Below are 17,276 nucleotides of genomic sequence, written 5' to 3' on the forward strand. Positions count from 1 at the left end.
CAGTTTTCTTAATTTAGGTCCCCTAATACGCATTCGTTGGTATCTTACATCACGCATCCGCTGGTACGTTACATTAGCTTGTTTACATCATGCGTGGCATGTTTTTAAGCAATCAATCAATTAGTCAACCAATTCAATTCATTCATCAAAAAAATACATTTTAATTGATTTTCTTTAATTAAATGTTTCCGATACCTTTTTATTGATTGAATTGTCAGGAGTAAGTCAAAGACGAGGCGAGAGCAATCAGTGGATGATAATATTTTAGAGAGGGTGGAAGACTTCTGTATTGCTCGAATAGTATTGTCGAGTCGAAGATTATAGACATATAATTGGAAATATTTGTGTCGAAATCTGCGCGGAAATAGTAGCTTATGGTATGTACTTAAATCGGGTAAGAGTTATATTCATTTATTGTTTGACAAAAAAGTGGTTTACATGTGTGAGTATAGTGTATAAACCACCAGTTACTTAAAAACTGTTTTGATTGTCCTGTGGTGAAGAAATCGTGCCCTGATTCTGTTACCACCTATTCTTGTCATGGTCTGGATCTCTTGGTCCCAAAGACACAAAGATGTTCTGGAAACAGGGCCTTTTCAGTGGCTACTACCAGAAGGAAGGAATGCACTTCCCATTCACATTTGGCTTGCTCAAAGTGTGGAGTGTTTTAAGTCATAATGCTCACTTATTTGCCTGATTTGCTTTTGTTATGTATATTGAATTGGCTTATTTTGCTGTGTTTTATGTTTGTTTTATATGTTCGATGCTTTAAACCCTCTGGTAAAGGCGCATTATAAGTGACGGGATATTTATTTATTTATTTATTTATTTATTTATTTATTTATTTATTTATTTATTTATTTATTTATTTATTTATTTATTTATTTATTTATTTATTTATTTATTTATTTATTTATTTATTTATTTATTTATTTATTTATTTATTTATTTATTTAGCAGTATTAGCAGTATTATATTCAGGTAGACTAACTTTGCAATAAGAGTCCTGAATCCCATTACAGGAGAGCGTAAAACAAATACAGACCTTTGGAAAGGCAACCGTTACTCTGAGTTTCACGGCATACCCTCACTTTTGATCATTGGGTACCCGATCATCAGTCCTACTGAAATAACTATTTGGTACAGGCGGTATCAAAATGATTGGTATACCAATCAGTTTCCAGTGATTATGGACATGACTGCCATATCGAAATAAGACATTGGATCCGCATAATTTGTTGATTAATGACACGAACAGTCTAAACTATAAATTATTTGATAAATCGATGTTGCATGTTATCATGTTATAATCCAAATTGATCTTTCCAGATTGTCTTCTTGGATTGCAGACATGAAGTACCCTACTATGTTTTTTGTATCACTATGGCTATTAAGTCACATATCACCCGGATGTGTTGCACAAGGAACATCACCTACACCTGAGCCAGAAACTAACGGAACGTCAGAGCTGGTCGATGCACCTCCAATGCCAGAGAAGCCATCACCGGCAGCATTGGTACTACCACCTGTCTTGCTGATGGCTCTCATCATAGCAGGTCAGTAGCCATTCATTACAAGACCTTTTTGGTAAATCCCGCAATTCTTTGCGGTTAGACCTGAGATGTCGTCCAGCGGTTATTCTGAGAGCAGACGGCACATTAGAAATTTCATAGTTACTCAGTATGTAAATAATTCAGTGCTACACTGTAAAAATAATTTACTCAACACTGAGTAAAAAGGTCACAGCTCAACAGTTGAGTAAAAAATTACTCAACATTGAGCTCATGAACGTCAGAACTCAACTGTTGAGTAAAAATTACTCAACATTGAGTAAGTTTTACTCATTTGTTGAGTTCTGACCTGTATGAGCTCAATGTTGAGTAATATTTTACTCAACTGTTGAGCTGTGACCTTTTAACTCAGTGTTGAGTAAAATATTTTTACAGTGTATTAAACGCAGCTCTTCTAATGCCTTCCGGAAGCTCTGACCCCTGGGTCCCCGTTAGGGGCTTTACTCATGGACCCCACCCCAGAGGCGCACCGACTGGTGGTAGGAGTGAAGGGCACAGGACAAAAGTTGCAATATTCCAATATTCATCTTCCTTTGGCCAGGTTAGGACACAAATGGACTCATTTTAGCACTGTAATGGTTAATTTTTCGTGCGTTCCGGCCGGTGGTAGGAAGGAAGGGCACAAGTTTGTTCCCCTGGCTCCGTAAGGTCCTTTTAGTTGCAGATCAGTGGGACGATTTGAAATTTTTGCTCCCCCGGCTCGATGCATCCTCGGACCCCACCTCTCACATTCACCATCATATTACTAAGACAAAATCTATAATGTTTTTCCCCCAATATTAATCTTTTTATAATTTTCTTGTTCAGGTCTAATGGTTTTGGTAATTAAGTCATGGATTCGTCGGAAGTCATTACAGAACAACTTAAGAGACCAGTACTTGAATCAACCAAGTCTAAGATTACATAGGTATCCACTACAAACCGATCCAGAGCAGGTTATTGACAAAGATGCGTGTAAGTGAATTTGTTTGTCTCCCTCTTGATATTGGTAAATAAACTCCTCAACAAAAGTTTGGAAAGTTTTTCCAAGTATCTATATCTCAGATTATTGTGACATTTTCATATCGTGTTGCATATCAATGACCAGCTAATGTATTCCCCCTTTACAATGACACCACATTTGAAACAATCACCTTTTTTACAGCTGAGTACACGTCTTGTGAATGTAGTTGGGTCACAAACAGAATGTGCCAAATTGACCATTATGCTGTGCTCAAACAACACTAGTCACTAACCTCTATTTAGCGGGTGGAAAAACCATACGCAACCAAATAGACTGAAACTTCTTCCTCATGCTGCTTTAATACCTAGCCTTGTCACCAGTGCTGCCGAGAGCCATTGCGGGCCCGGGGGCAATATGAACGCACGGGCCCCTTTGATAAGTGATGACGGTGCATTACTTCATAAGTGTGTGCGTGTGTTTCATTACCTTTACGGGCCCCTGAAGTATCTTTTCTTTGCTTTTACTGCCCCATAGTAAAGTATGTTTTCTTCACTTTTTACGGGCCCCCCCAGAACCCCGGGATAACGCACCCGGTTACCCTCCCTTGTCGGCGGCACTGCTTGTCACACGTTGCTGTGGGATGGAATTCCATTCTTCAATCAGGATTCGTCGCAGGTCATGCAATGTGGTTGCATTGGCTACTTTGGCCCGCACAGCACGACCAATCTGGTCCCACAAGTGTTCAATTGGATTGATTTCTGGGCTGATGGCAGGCCATTCCATTCGCTCTACTCCCTTCCCGGACTCCTTTATTCTGTAGGTAGTCGTTGATTACTCTGGCTCTGTGGGGGCAAGCGTTGTCACCTTGGAGGATTGCAGTAGGTCCCAGATTGCAGCCTGCTGCATATGCACAGAATAATGGTCAATTTGGCACATTCGGTTTGAGAGCCCACTACATTTACAAGACGTGTATTCAGCCGTGAAAAAGGCGATTGTTACAAATGTGGTGCCATTGTAAAGGGGAATACACCAGCAGTCCACTGATATGCAACACGATATGAACATATCACAAATTATCTGAGATATAGATACTTGAAAAAACTTTCCAAACTTTTGTTCAGGAGTTTAAATGAATCAAAAATAACACTCTTTCATGAAATAGAGAATATAAATGATATTTTCTGTATCAATGGATCAGAAGATTTTTACCGGAGAGCTGTTATTTGGCGCAAACCTGTCAGAAGTCTGCAAAAAAAAGGTGCAGTAATTTATAGTGCGCTACGCACAGGCACAACGCCTAGACGTTGATCCACAAGCCTCAGCACACTTCACAGGTTGTCGCTGACCACTACGACCCCACATTATTCTATAAACCATTAAACAACAACTCAGGGACTTTGCTGCTTTAAGAGCGCACACCCTAGACATTCCACAAATAACCTTCGCAACCAGAATCAGCTCCCCGAGTTTCGTACGGGTTACAACAAGACAAATTAGCAGTAAGTTCCTTGTCCAGGGGAATTTCAAGCTAACTCACTTTTTATCACGAGAGCGTACTAGGCACCGCCAGGGTTCGAACCCGCAACCTCTCGCACCATAGTCGAACGCCTTATCGATTGAGCTAACTTGACTGCTACAAGATCGCACATGTAGTTTTGAGCTATGTTGACTGCTACAAGATGGCACATGTAGTTTCTTGCTGTTAATGCCTAGATATGCTTGGTCATAAAAAAAGAGCAAAATTGAATTGTATAGGGGGGGGGTGGGGTCCCTGAAAATGTACCTTACTTTGGATGTTCTTGCTTTAACAGTGGACTTTTATGGCTTTTGATGTGGGGGGGGGGGGCAAAGCCAAAGTACGGATGGCTTATGACTCTTGGTGCCAACACACGATATTTGATTGATCATACATAATTTTAATTATCTCTTTATCTAGTTTTGACCACCACGGACCTGAGAGCAATCAACATGATGCACACTAATTTCAACCGTCCGTGGCAGCTGTTTCTCATAGCCTGGCCTGCATTAGCATCCCTGGCATTCTGCCCTATGGTACTCTTCATGTATCCAGTACTAGTCGAAATATTCTGGCCAATGGCTCAGTTTCCAGATGGACCGCCTAATATTAATGATGCAATAGGTATGTTAGTCATTTTTAGAAATTTCGTGTGAATAGAGGTTATCCACTTCACTCATGTGTGACTTCTAACAAAAGGCGCTGGTTGCGGTAGTATTCCTCATTCAAACCAATTCAATGCAGGACCTCGGAGTTACCTGCATGACTTTGGCGGGCTATTTTGAAACAGTCAAGGTTGCACAAGCATGTACTTCTTATGAAAATCCTAAACAAGGTATAGCAGTCGTTGATAGGATATGTAGCTTAACACGGATAACCTCTATAATGCTGGGTTTCATACAATTAGCTGATGTCATGTCACAGTAGCAAGCGACATGAAAGTCTGACAGGGGCATTACACCTGAAGGAGATAAATTCCATAATTCTTTGCGGTTAAACCTGAGATGAAGTCATTGCAACAAGTAGAATCTTGACAACTAATCCGTTACTACCATCACACGGAATCAATAATTGACCTTTTCGGTAAAAAAACAAAACAAACAAAAACAAAACAAAATTGAAAACTACAATTTTTTAAAAATATTTTAACGTGCCCAGGTTTTATATTAGAAGATAAAAAAGTTTGAAAATCTTAGCGGCCCATACACGTTTAACTAAGTACAAAATCTACCATTGTGCATTATTAATGACCGTGTGTACACACTCTGTACAGTGCATAATGGTAGATTTTGTATGTAGGGCCTTTGATATTGCCCAATAAAATTGAACGTGTATGGGCTGAATAGATTGGATGCAATTGTTTCAATAAAAAATGTCAACGGAAGTGATATTCTTTCTTCATTTCATTCATGCAGCATGCTTTCTAACCCCAGCTGGTCTTGTGTATGCGTAAGTATTTATGGTTACTTAGTTAAATTGTTCATTTATGTTATTATGACCAGTTCTTTTGGTCAACAACCCAGTGCAGTGGCTTAATAGTCAGTGGGGGGGGCAGGGCAGGGCCCAGTGCCCCTCTCTTGTGAGCAATAAACTTTTTTGACCCTGCTTAAAAGAAAAAAAGGGAAAGTTGTATTATTATTATTATTAATATTATCGTTTTCTGCCTAATTCCAGGACATCGTTTGGGTTTTCCTACCAGTCAGCATTACAAAAACAGAAAGATCTGTTGAGCATCGTGTCTCATGAAATCAGTCTTCTGGACCAAATCACGATTCTTGCTACTCAAATCACAGGCATTACAGTTAACAAACGAGCAGAGGTGAGAATAGATGGAATTTAACCTTAGTTACTTAGCTTAGCAGAGTTATTTTAAACAAAAATTTACCTTTTCAGTAAATCCCATTAGCCTTGGAGCAGAGACCTGATATTTCGTCATTTGGCATCACGCCGACGTGTACATCATTTTGCGAATATAGGCACTGAGCATTTCAAAGCTGTTAAGTGCGCAGTAACCGTAACGATGTTCCCCGGCGATGTTCGCATCGGCGCGCCGGTACAGCGTTCAGACCTGGCGACATCACTCATCTTACGCCCTCATCATCTTAAGTTTCGTTTGTGTACGCTGGCGCTATTTGTACCATTTTTGAGTTTGCTTACGCGGTACCTGACTTAGCGTCGATCCACATAGGCAACATGCCATGATTCCGCGGTATGGTCATTGATAATGGACATGGGGAATGACCCTCCCCATGTGTGCGCTTTCATTCATACATTGTAAACAGTAATTAAATAAATCATTTAGTTTTATTCTATTATAACAGATCTTTCGTTTGGTGAAGGCTGAAGTTGTGTCTGTTATAGGTCAACTACAAGGACTCAGCCACATGAGTACCTTGGACTATAAAGGAGACTTGTCCAGTGGTCAAATATGGAAGGTACGCACACTGCATATAATGTTTTGAGTATATGGATATGAATACTTGATGTAGATGTAAATTCGAGATCAAATTTGACTCAGATATAATCAGAAAATAAATTGTGATTGATTTTGTTTTTATCAATCTCATCTTTTACAGGCAGCAAAGATATTAAGGGACTTGAACGAGTGGCCGATGAATGAGACACTGATTGTAAGTAGTAGTAGTGGATCACACCACAAATTTTTTTTTTTTTTAAATAATAAAGTGAAATGCAGAGGATTTGTAGTTTCACAAAGGAGGAATAATGAGCAGGAAAGAGGGGTGACGAAAACTGAATTAAACAAGGTGATATGAGACCAACATTTACGAAATTTATTGTGGTCAGAACACAAGGAGCAAAATAATGATTATATGTGACGTGTCATGTCAAAAGGAGACACTTTTGGGCAGGTTTTTACAGATCCTAAATAAAGAGATATTTTGCTCCACAACGCCGTTTTCCCCAATGAAATCGGACATTCCTAAGCGAAGATATTGAGTTCGTAAGTTATGGTATTATAAAATTAGAAATTGAGATATCGGCCTTTAAAGATATTATTGACAATGTTGAGAGTAGGAATTACCTTGAAAAATGTCTCAAAAATACTAGATGCCAGTTATATTCCGATCTGAAACTCTCAGAAAATATTTTAAATATTAATAACATCACAAACTCGTATCAAACCCAAATTGTGAAAAAATCACCCCAGGCAGATTTTTGGCTGTTTCTCCATTTACGATCTTGCCCAAAAGTGTCTCCTTTTGACATGACACGTACAATATTGTGTATTTACTGAACCTTACCAGATTTACATCGCGGTATAATTTAATTTGATATAATTTACGTGCTCTGCATGTCGAGCAGTAAATTCGCCGTCATGAACGAGCCTAAACAAAACATATCAGGAGATGAAAAATTGCGTCCACACGGTAGAGAGTCCGAAAGGGAGTGATCCAATTACCGTAAAAACTCGATAGTTAGCATATGTGCTTACTATCGAGCGCTTTTAAAACATGCAAACATGAAGAGCTCCATCCACAAAAGTGTAAAGGGTTTTGAGCAAATCATCATTACACATAGTTATATACGAACAAGTAAACCTGCAAATGTGTGTCTCAACCCCATTAGCTCAGCTGATAAAGCGCCGGACTATGGTACAATTTCATATTTTTAAAAGCGCTCGATAGTAAGCACATACACTAACTATCGAGTTTTTACGGTATCTAAACATGGGCAAGACCCTACGGCATCCAAATTGTTAAATAAAACAAATAACATGAACAGAATCATCCTTTTTCTGACCATCTGCTAATCATAAACCTCTTTCACAGATACAAAATAAGCAGTAGGGCTACCTTTTTACACAGCCGTTGACGTTAGTCACGGCTGTGTTTTTGTTCTTACAGGATCTTCTTACACAGCCGTGACTGTAAATCGTACACAGATTTAAGGTCAAAGGTCATTAAGGGGTCACTTCCGGTATAAAACCAAATTCCTTCAAAAAATTTTATTAGCTAAGAAAAACGTAGGAGAGTAACGGTATGTGCACATATGAATTATGTTAACCTAATGTATATGTGGTATTTTTTTGTTTGAGGTCAAAGGTCATTAAGGCGTTACTTCCGGTATAAAACGAAATACCTTCAAAATGCTACTTCTCCCACAAATTACATAGGACGGTGTCGCAACTTGCACACATGCATTGCTATTACGCAGTGTCTATGAATCATACACAGATTGGAGGTCAAAAGTCATTAAGGGGTTACTTCCGGTATAAAACCAAATTCCTTCAAAAAATTTTATAAGCTAAGAAAAACATAGGAGAGTGACTGTATGTGCACACATGAATTATGTTTACCTTATGTATATGTGGTATTTTTTTGTTTGAGGTCAAAGGTCATTAAGGGGTCACTTCCGGTATAAAACGAAATAGCTTCAAAATGCTACTTCTCCCACAAATTACATAGGACGGTGATGCAACTTGCGCACATGCATTGCTATTAGACAGTGTCTATGAATCATACACAGATTTGAGGTCAAAGGTCATTAAGGGGTCACTTCCGGTATAAAACCAAATTCCTTCAAAAATCTTTATTAGCTAAGAAAAACATAGGAGAGTGATGGTATGTACACACATGAATTATTTTTACCTAATGTATATGTGGTATTTTTTGTTTGAGGTCAAATGTCATTAAGGGGTCACTTCCGGTATAAAACCAAATTCCTTCAAATTTTTTTATTAGTTAAGAAAAACATAGGAGAGTGACGGTATGTGCACACATGAATTATGTTTACCTAATGTATATGTGGTATTTTTTGTTTGAGTTCAAAGGTCATTAAGGGGTCACTTCCGGTATAAAACCAAATTCCTTCAAAAAATTTTATTAGCTAAGAAAAACAGGAGAGTGACGGTATGTGCACACATGAATTATGTTTACCTAATGTATATGTGATATTTTTTTATTTGGGGTCAAAGGTCATTAAGGGATCACTTCCGGTCCAAGACAAAAAACATTCAAAATGTCCCTTCTGTCACAAATAACATGGCAGAGTGATACTATGTGCACACATGCATTGACATAAGGCAATGCCTGTGGGGTTTTCGTAGATTTTGGGTTCAAAGGTCATTAAAGGGTCACAACACGGCTGTGTTCGTGGTCTTAGACCACAGCTAAGTCTAGTTCTTTCTTCTTTCTTCTTTCTTTCTTCTGCCGACCATTACATTTGCTCTAACATTTACATGCATGCGTCGATTTTGACCTAACTTGGTCACTATCATCACTGACCATGCCCCTACATGTCACATGAAATTTGTGGGGTCAAAGGTCACGTAGGGGTCACAGGGGTCAAAAATGTGATTTCAACTCAAAATGCTACTTCTCCCACAAATTTCTCATGCATTGTTATTACCCAGTGTCTATAATTCATACACAGATTTGAGGTCAAAGGTCATTAAGGGGTCACTTCCGATATAAAGCCAATTTTCTTCAAAAATTTGTATTACCTAAGAAAAACATAAGAGAGTGACTGTATGTGTACACATGAATTATGTTAACCTAATATATATGTGGTATTTTTTTAATTTGGGGTCAAAGGTCATTACGGGGTCACTTCCGGTATAAAACGAAATACCTTCAAAATGCTACTTCTCCCACAAATTACATAGGACGGTGATGCAACTTGCACATATGCATTGCTATTACCCAATGTCTATGAATCATAGAAAGATTTGAGGTCAAAGGTCATTAAGGGGTTACTTCCGGTATAAAACCAAATTCCTTCAAAAATTTTGATTATCTAAGAAAAACTTAGGAGAGTGACGTAATGTGCACACATGAATTGTGTTTACCTAATGTATATGTGGTATTTTTTTATTTGGGGTCAAAGGTCATTAAGGAGTCACTTCCGGTCCAAGAAGAAAAACATTCAAAATATCTCTTCTGTCACAAATAACATGGCAGAATGATACTATGTGCACACATGCATTGGCATAAGGCAATGCCTGTGGGCTTTTCGTATATTTTGGGGTCAAAGGTCATTAAGGGGTTACAACACGGCTGTCTTAGACCACAGCTAAGTCTAGTTCCCGGGTCTAGTTAGATTTCTTTTTGCATTATCACTGATCGTAACCCTATACTGTTGTGGTCGTGTATTGAAGGGTGTGGCTATCATTGTATCGATGGTATAAACATGTGACTCTACAAGGTTTTAAAAGTATGAGCTGCTGCTAATTAGCCTAATCTAATAGCAAAGTTAATTTTTAGTCACATACTTAGAGCTGACCGGTGACTAAGCAGTCACAAAACAGATGTGAGGACTATTGTGACTTCAAAATACTGCAGGCATTTTATATTATCATTTTATGGACCTGGTTCAGCTACATCCACTACAATGTTATATTGTAATAGAAGATACTTTATAAAGACACGTGCTTCGATGGCTATAGACGAATCCAACGAGCCAAGTCATGGTCAGGATTTGGTCGGTCATCTTTGGTTTCCCGCTAGCACCAACCTGGGGTATTGAGCGCCCGATTGTGCAAATAAAAGCCGCCTAACACCTGGAGAAGATGCAAAGACGAGGAGGGTTAATATAATAATATATACAATAGAGGTAATCCTGTCGCATCTATTTATACATACCGTAGTCCTTTTGTTCATCCATTTGTACATCTATGAATAGATGCGACGGGATTACCCGCGGAATTATCTCTATTGTATTATTCTATTAACCCTCTTCGACCTTCTCTAGGTGTAAGGCGGCTTTTATTTGCACAACTGTTGGAACTGTATTGTGTTGTAAACTTCTTTTGTCTACCTGTGTTTTCGCGGAAGGTGTAAAACGGGTGATGGAATGCAGTTTAAAATTTCCGCCAAGGCCGAATCATTACACATTTTGGATGCACTGTAGCGGTCGGGGACCCAACTAAAGGCTGCTAGTCAGGTGTTGGAATGCGTGTATTTGGATTCCTCTATACGACATAATTCATTACCTGGCGCGGACGATGTGCTTCATCCACTGCAAGCTGACATTTTGAAGTTTTCATCCACAGAATGCAATCTTGCAAAACATGATCAAGCTGAATGCAGCCTCAGCAGAACGTTATGAGATTATGGTGTCAAAAATCCACCCATTGCAATGGCTATTTCTAGAGACGCTTGGATTTTTCTCATTTGTTGGAGTCCTTCTTATACAGGTAAGGGCCGTTACTACTCCCTATTTCAGAAAAAATAGCGCTATTCTTTGTAATTAAAATTGTTTTGTAAATTTTAATCATTTTAATAGTTTTGCAATTTGAGGGAAATGGTCCCAAACAGGCAACTTTGCGTGATGTTCAAAGACTTTCAAAATTTGTAGTATAGGCTATGATATTGTTCATAAATTTAATATGTTTACGAGTATTGTGTTATTATTAGAAGATATTAAAAATGTGTTTTTCAAAAATAATCAGAATGCATAACCTGAAATAAGTCTTAGTACACGTCTTTGGGCTTGATGATTGACTCTATTGATTATGCTTCTGTTTGATTCCATGTAGCGTATTTAGGTGGGGAACTCATAAGTCTTTATCTCCCTTCTCCCCGATAGCTTACATATTGGGCAAAACACCGTGCAAATAATATTGACTTTTGCACCACACCCGAAACCCTGACTTATTCATTATTTTGTCCCAACAGGCCTCATCCTTTTGGATGAATCTTGGCATGTGCATTATGACAGTATTCTCCATTAGTATACTCTGCTATGTAGTCTCTGACCAAGACTCGCCTTTCAATGGATTCTTTAGGGTAAGTTATTGTTTGGTGTACATCATGACTGTATTCTCAATTAAAATAATCTGCTATGTAGTCTCTGATCAAGACTCGCCATTCAATGGATTATTTAGGGTAAGATAGTATTTGTTGTACAACATATTGTTCTTAGGTTTGATCTTGATCTGTTTTTAAAGATTTTGTTAAAACTTAATTTTGAATTAAGATGTCATTTGCGAGTATTCAAAAGTACACAGCATAAAATTGTGATTCATTTACACAATTGAAGTACAAAATTAATATGTAACAAAAAGTATTCCGTCCAGCGGTTGGCGAGTATTGAAACAAGTAAGTTTTCTTCCAAATATTTCCCAGAATTTCATAATTGTACGGCAAAAACTGTAAATGAAATCAGTAATGGACGCGATAACATAAACGAACGCGCGCAGGCGCATTGAGACATAGCATTTTTACTATAAACAACATTTATTTTCATTTTAGACTTTTTTATAGTCTATATTTTCTTCATTTCAGCTTAATTTAGCAGTTGTCATGGTTGTGTGCAAATTCCTATTACTATTAGATACGTTGTAATAAAACATGATTTTAAACATTTGTATATTACTTTTCTCTGAGGGCTTGCAGCAAAATTGATATTTTATTTTCCTTGGTATGGGTTTGTGGCTAGTAGTCCGGTAATGATGATGATATGATGATGATGACGACGACGACGATGATGATGATAATGATGACGATGACGATGATGATGATGATGATGATGATGATGATGATGATGATGAACAAATCAAATCAAATCAAAGATGATAATGATGACGATGACGATGATGATGATGATGATGATGATGATTAATACACAAACGAAAAAGAGTAACAAACATGCCTAGCATGTAATTCTATTTTTAACATGTAAAACATTTGACCTCTTATCTACTCGCAAACTGAGATTATGCATATGTTATCTCTTCAATAAACATTGTAAAAATCGATTTGGCCTTAAAAAAAATTCCTTTAAAAAAGGAATGGGCGCCCAACTGTTTGGATACTTTTTTTCCTCTTTAAATCAATAATTAGCATAGAAAGCAAAGAAAGATTTGGAAATGTAAAGCTATTTATTGCAGTGGGAGAGGTGTAAAATCGTTTGCATGGGATGTAAGAGGATTGGTTTCAAATAAAAAGGAATAAAGCTCAGGTTACCATTTCGGTTACTATTCAGTGTTAGGAAATGGTAGATCATGTGGGGGAGTGATTGTTGGAGCAAAATTATTTCATTCATAATAGGCCTATAGGTTTACATATTTTATCCTTATGGATTGTTGTAAAACAGCTTTTATTTCTTACGATTGACTGCATCAGGTTACCATTTGGTAGGAAATGGTTTATGATGGGGGGGGGGGGTAATTGTTGGAGCAGAATTATTTTATTCAGAATATAGCTTTACATATTTTATCCTTATGGATTGTTTCCCAAACAGGGGTATTTATAAATTTCTTATGATTGACTGCATCGGTAAAGAAGACAAGGACAAACTAGTGGCAAATGGTGGTCATAGACCACAAACCTAGCTGGGGCATGTTGGTGTTTTAGAGGTATCTGACCCCTGCAAAATGTTCCAAAAATGTTCCCCTGGTCATGAGGTTTGGCGTCACCGAGTTTGAGTCCCATACTCCTTACAGACGCCCAGAAAATTAAATTATAAGATTTGACCCAGATAACCTTTGACCTGACCCCTGCACAGCGTTCCAAAGTGTTCCCCTGGTCAGTAAGTTTCTTGTCACAAGAGTTTGAGCCCCGTATCCCTTACAGATGTCCAGAAAATGCATTTCGAAAATTTGACCTCTGCATGACCTTTGACCTGACCCTATAAAAAGTTCCCTGATCATGAGATTTGTTGTCACTGATTTTGAGCCCCCACACCCTTACAGATGTTGAGATAAGGCAATTGTAAGATTTTACCCCTTAATGACCTTTGACCCCAATTCTGAGTGCAAGGTATGGGCACTGGGTAAAGCTGATGTACATGTGTAAGTGACGTCATTGTGCTATGTAATATGTGGCAGAAGAAGCATTTTGAAGGTATTTGGTTATATACCGAAAATGCCCCTTTAATGACCTTTGATCTCCATTCTGTTTGCACCCTATGGGCACTGGATATAGCCGATACATATGTGCAAGTTACGTAATTGTAGGGTGTAACATGTAGGAGGAGAAGCATTTTGAAATTTTTGTTGCCAGAAGAAGAAAGAAAGAAGAATCGGAGAGCATTACAGTACCTAGCTGGGGGGTGTAAACCCCCAGCTAGGTAACAATCTGAAGAAGTGTTATTTAGTGATTTAAAAAAAATACTAAAAGATATATGAATATTAACATTTAGATAACAATGCTTTAGACCTATACATACTAGTCCTAGATTAGACCACTAAACGTGTTATAGAAATAGATAATAAGAATTATAGGTTGTTACTAAGGTGATTTATAAACATTTAATTTATTTTTCACAAAATATTTAATAGGCCTACTAAATACAAAATAGACCATGTTCAGGGCCTACGTTATAGTATACATGCATACATAATAATCAATGCTATTAAGCCAGAATGTATTATTGAATAAAGCCAATAAGTCCATTAATTTTGTATTTTAAACAAAGAATATAGGCCTACGCACAACATTTTACCCCGTACATATCAGAAAATCCAAGCAAATTGTGGTTTTATTTCTAAGCTGGGCATACTTTTAAGCAAAACAGTTTCGAAGTAAATCTAGTAAAACTGAAAGTAGACGCTCTTTGCAAAGTCAAGCCAAACAAGAGAAATGTGTCTGATTGGGGAAGGTGTTCTGACAATCCAAATATAAACTTAGTCCACCTCAAATGACCTGTAACAATTTGTGATTGACATTACTTAATTCACCTCGAATGACTTTGATCTGACATTCAACTTTTCGCCCTTACACCAATCATATCCATAACAATTTAACTCTTACAACTTCCTGTCAACTCTCTAATTTAAAACTCTAAATTTCTGTCTGTTTGCCTTTTCTGTCTGGTACCATTTATAGTACACTACAGTTTGTTACAATCATTAAGATAAGCAAACATTGCTGGGTAGATAACAGGATTTAGTTACTTACTTAATCCGATCATGGAGGTAGTAGCTACAACCTTGGCGAAAATGTTGCCACAACTGAGCGTTAATTGGCCAACATCCTTCCCCGCTCCCCTATTGCAATGTTGATTTGGACAAAATCGTCATCATTTCTACATTACAGTCTCCCAACATTGGAAAATGGGGGTGGGGGTGGAGGTGGTGAAGGGGCAAGTGTAATCTGAATGTGCATTTGCAACTATTATACAAAATAATACGGAACTATCACATATTTAGCTTCGATTGCGTGCTTTTAACATCAGAACGTGCTGGTGTGGCCCTGGTGTGGCAACGAATTTCCGCCAGAGTTGTAGTAGGCCTACTACCTCCATGATCCAATCATGGCAAAAACGTCAATTTTGGTATTCAGTGTTTTAAAATACAACAATGTAGAACATGTATAATTAATATGCCGTTGTTTTTTGCATACAGTTTACCGCCCAATTAATTGTGCCACCATATTGCAACTTTGGCAATAACCGCTATATAGATTCTATGGTAATTAGCAAACAAAAGCCATCAGTAGAGTCCTCGTTAATTGATCTTATCACTATGGACCACAAGAGTCTCATCCCAATAGCATAGTCCAATAACCTCAATTACATAATCATAGTGCAAAATTTGACCTCAAGTTGCAGAGTATGAGTTTGTGTACCCAAATTTTCAAAGGATGAAAGTACAAATGTATTAGGGCTTAAGAACTGTTCCCATGATAGATGAGCATGTTGTGAATCCTAGTGTATGGTCAAATGTCACCGTCTATCGGGTTCTAAGGCACACGGTAAACTGGTTGAACCCATACAAAGGTCAGGATTTATTTGGTGTTTTTATAAATCCTAATTTTGTATTTTAAACAAAGAATATACGCTCACCATTTTATCCTGTGCATATCAGAAAACAATAATAAAATAAAATCCAAGCAAATTGTGGTTTTATTTCTGAGCTGGGCATAATTTTAGCAAAACAATTGCGAAGTCAATCTAGCAAGAGTGAAATTAGAAGCTTTTCACAAAGTCATGCCTATATTTTGGCGCCTCCGTAGAGGGCGCCAAAAATATGTCACATGTTGTTCGGATTATAAAGACACAGTTTGTTGACCCTATAATGTTTGTGCACTCATAAATTGACCTGTGAGTGTATTTGGTATAAATGCATGATCTTCTATAACAACAGGTTAACTTTCTTGTTGAATGGAGGCCTCGAGGTCACTGAACTGTGTATTTGGAGATGATGTATTTTTTGGGTCATAGCACACGTGTTAAGCAAAAACATATACATGAGAAGTAAACAGGTTACATCTTCTCTGCTGTGACTGATACCATAGAAACGTGCTCTTTGTTTAAACATTGCAAGTAACATGAGAGGCAAACATTAATGTTTCATATTGCTTGCACCCCCCAAAGCAATGTTGGAGCCAATACTAGACCAATTGTCCGTTCCTGTCTCAGTATCAAAACAACATTGACTGGTGGGTGCGGAGGGGGGTGAGAATTTCATACTAAATTAAATCCTCATCACTGCCATCATCGTCACCATCACGACTCTAATAATCATCTGACATCAGTTGTATTATCCATCATCATCATCATCATCATCATCATCATCATCATCATCATCATCATCATCATCGTCATCGTCATCATTATCATCATCGTCGTCGTCGTCGTCGTCGTCGTCGTCGTCGTCGTCGTCGTCATCATCATCATATCATCATCATTACCTGACTACTAGCCACAAACCCATACCAAGGAAAATAAAATATCAATTTTGCTGCAAGCCCTCAGAGAAAAGTAATATACAAATGTTTAAAATCATGTTTAATTACAACGTATCTAATAGTAATAGGAATTTGCACACAACCATGACAACTGCTAAATTAAGCTGAAATGAAGAAAATATAGACTATAAAAAAGTCTAAAATGAAAATAAATGTTGTTTATACCGCACGCTCATCGAACACAAGGTTACCTGGGGGTTACCAGTGTAAATATTGGTTGTGATGTTTTAAGGCATATTTTTCTGAACCACAGTGTTTCTGAACTAATTTCAAGAGATTTCCGAATAGTTGCTGAAAATATCTATATCCAAGATTGGTATCTTTTACATTGTTTCCTTTCTTTCTAGTTGAACCTTGAAGCGTTAGTGGACCTTATTCACAAGGCAGAGGACTGGTACATCATGGTACTCAATGGAGAAGATCCTATAGAAATGATGTCTAGCAGCATGGCAGAGAAGGTCTCAGAGAAGAAAATCCCTGAAAATATGATTGAAATTAAAACTGAAACATTAACGGTGTCCAGCAGCTTGGCGCAGAAACACTTGGCTTTTAATCAGAGCCCTTGTGATTTACCGGGAGTACCACAAATCTAG

General features: G+C 37.8%; 1 protein-coding gene across 1 annotated transcript; it reads left to right on the top strand.

Moving 5' to 3' along the window:
* Positions 1 to 1,351: 1,351 nt before the first annotated feature.
* LOC140140696 (uncharacterized) lies at positions 1,352 to 17,276 on the top strand. The gene is made up of 10 exons (XM_072162452.1): positions 1,352 to 1,556; positions 2,379 to 2,525; positions 4,451 to 4,654; positions 5,446 to 5,479; positions 5,705 to 5,849; positions 6,352 to 6,465; positions 6,607 to 6,660; positions 11,043 to 11,186; positions 11,668 to 11,778; positions 17,031 to 17,276. Exons 1-10 carry the CDS (start codon positions 1,352 to 1,354, stop codon positions 17,274 to 17,276), a joined length of 1,404 nt encoding a protein of 467 aa, XP_072018553.1.

Source organism: Amphiura filiformis, chromosome 19 (assembly GCF_039555335.1).
Source record: "Amphiura filiformis chromosome 19, Afil_fr2py, whole genome shotgun sequence".
NCBI lineage: Eukaryota > Metazoa > Echinodermata > Ophiuroidea > Amphilepidida > Amphiuridae > Amphiura > Amphiura filiformis.

Bases quoted from the DNA above. Each gene is read 5' to 3' on its own strand.
- LOC140140696 (XM_072162452.1), top strand. From the start codon at position 1,352: ATGAAGTACCCTACTATGTTTTTTGTATCACTATGGCTATTAAGTCAC. The intron at 1,557-2,378 runs GTCAGTAGCCAT...TTTCTTGTTCAG, and splicing joins GATGGCTCTCATCATAGCAG to GTCTAATGGTTTTGGTAATT. The intron at 6,661-11,042 runs GTAAGTAGTAGT...TTTCATCCACAG, and splicing joins CGATGAATGAGACACTGATT to AATGCAATCTTGCAAAACAT.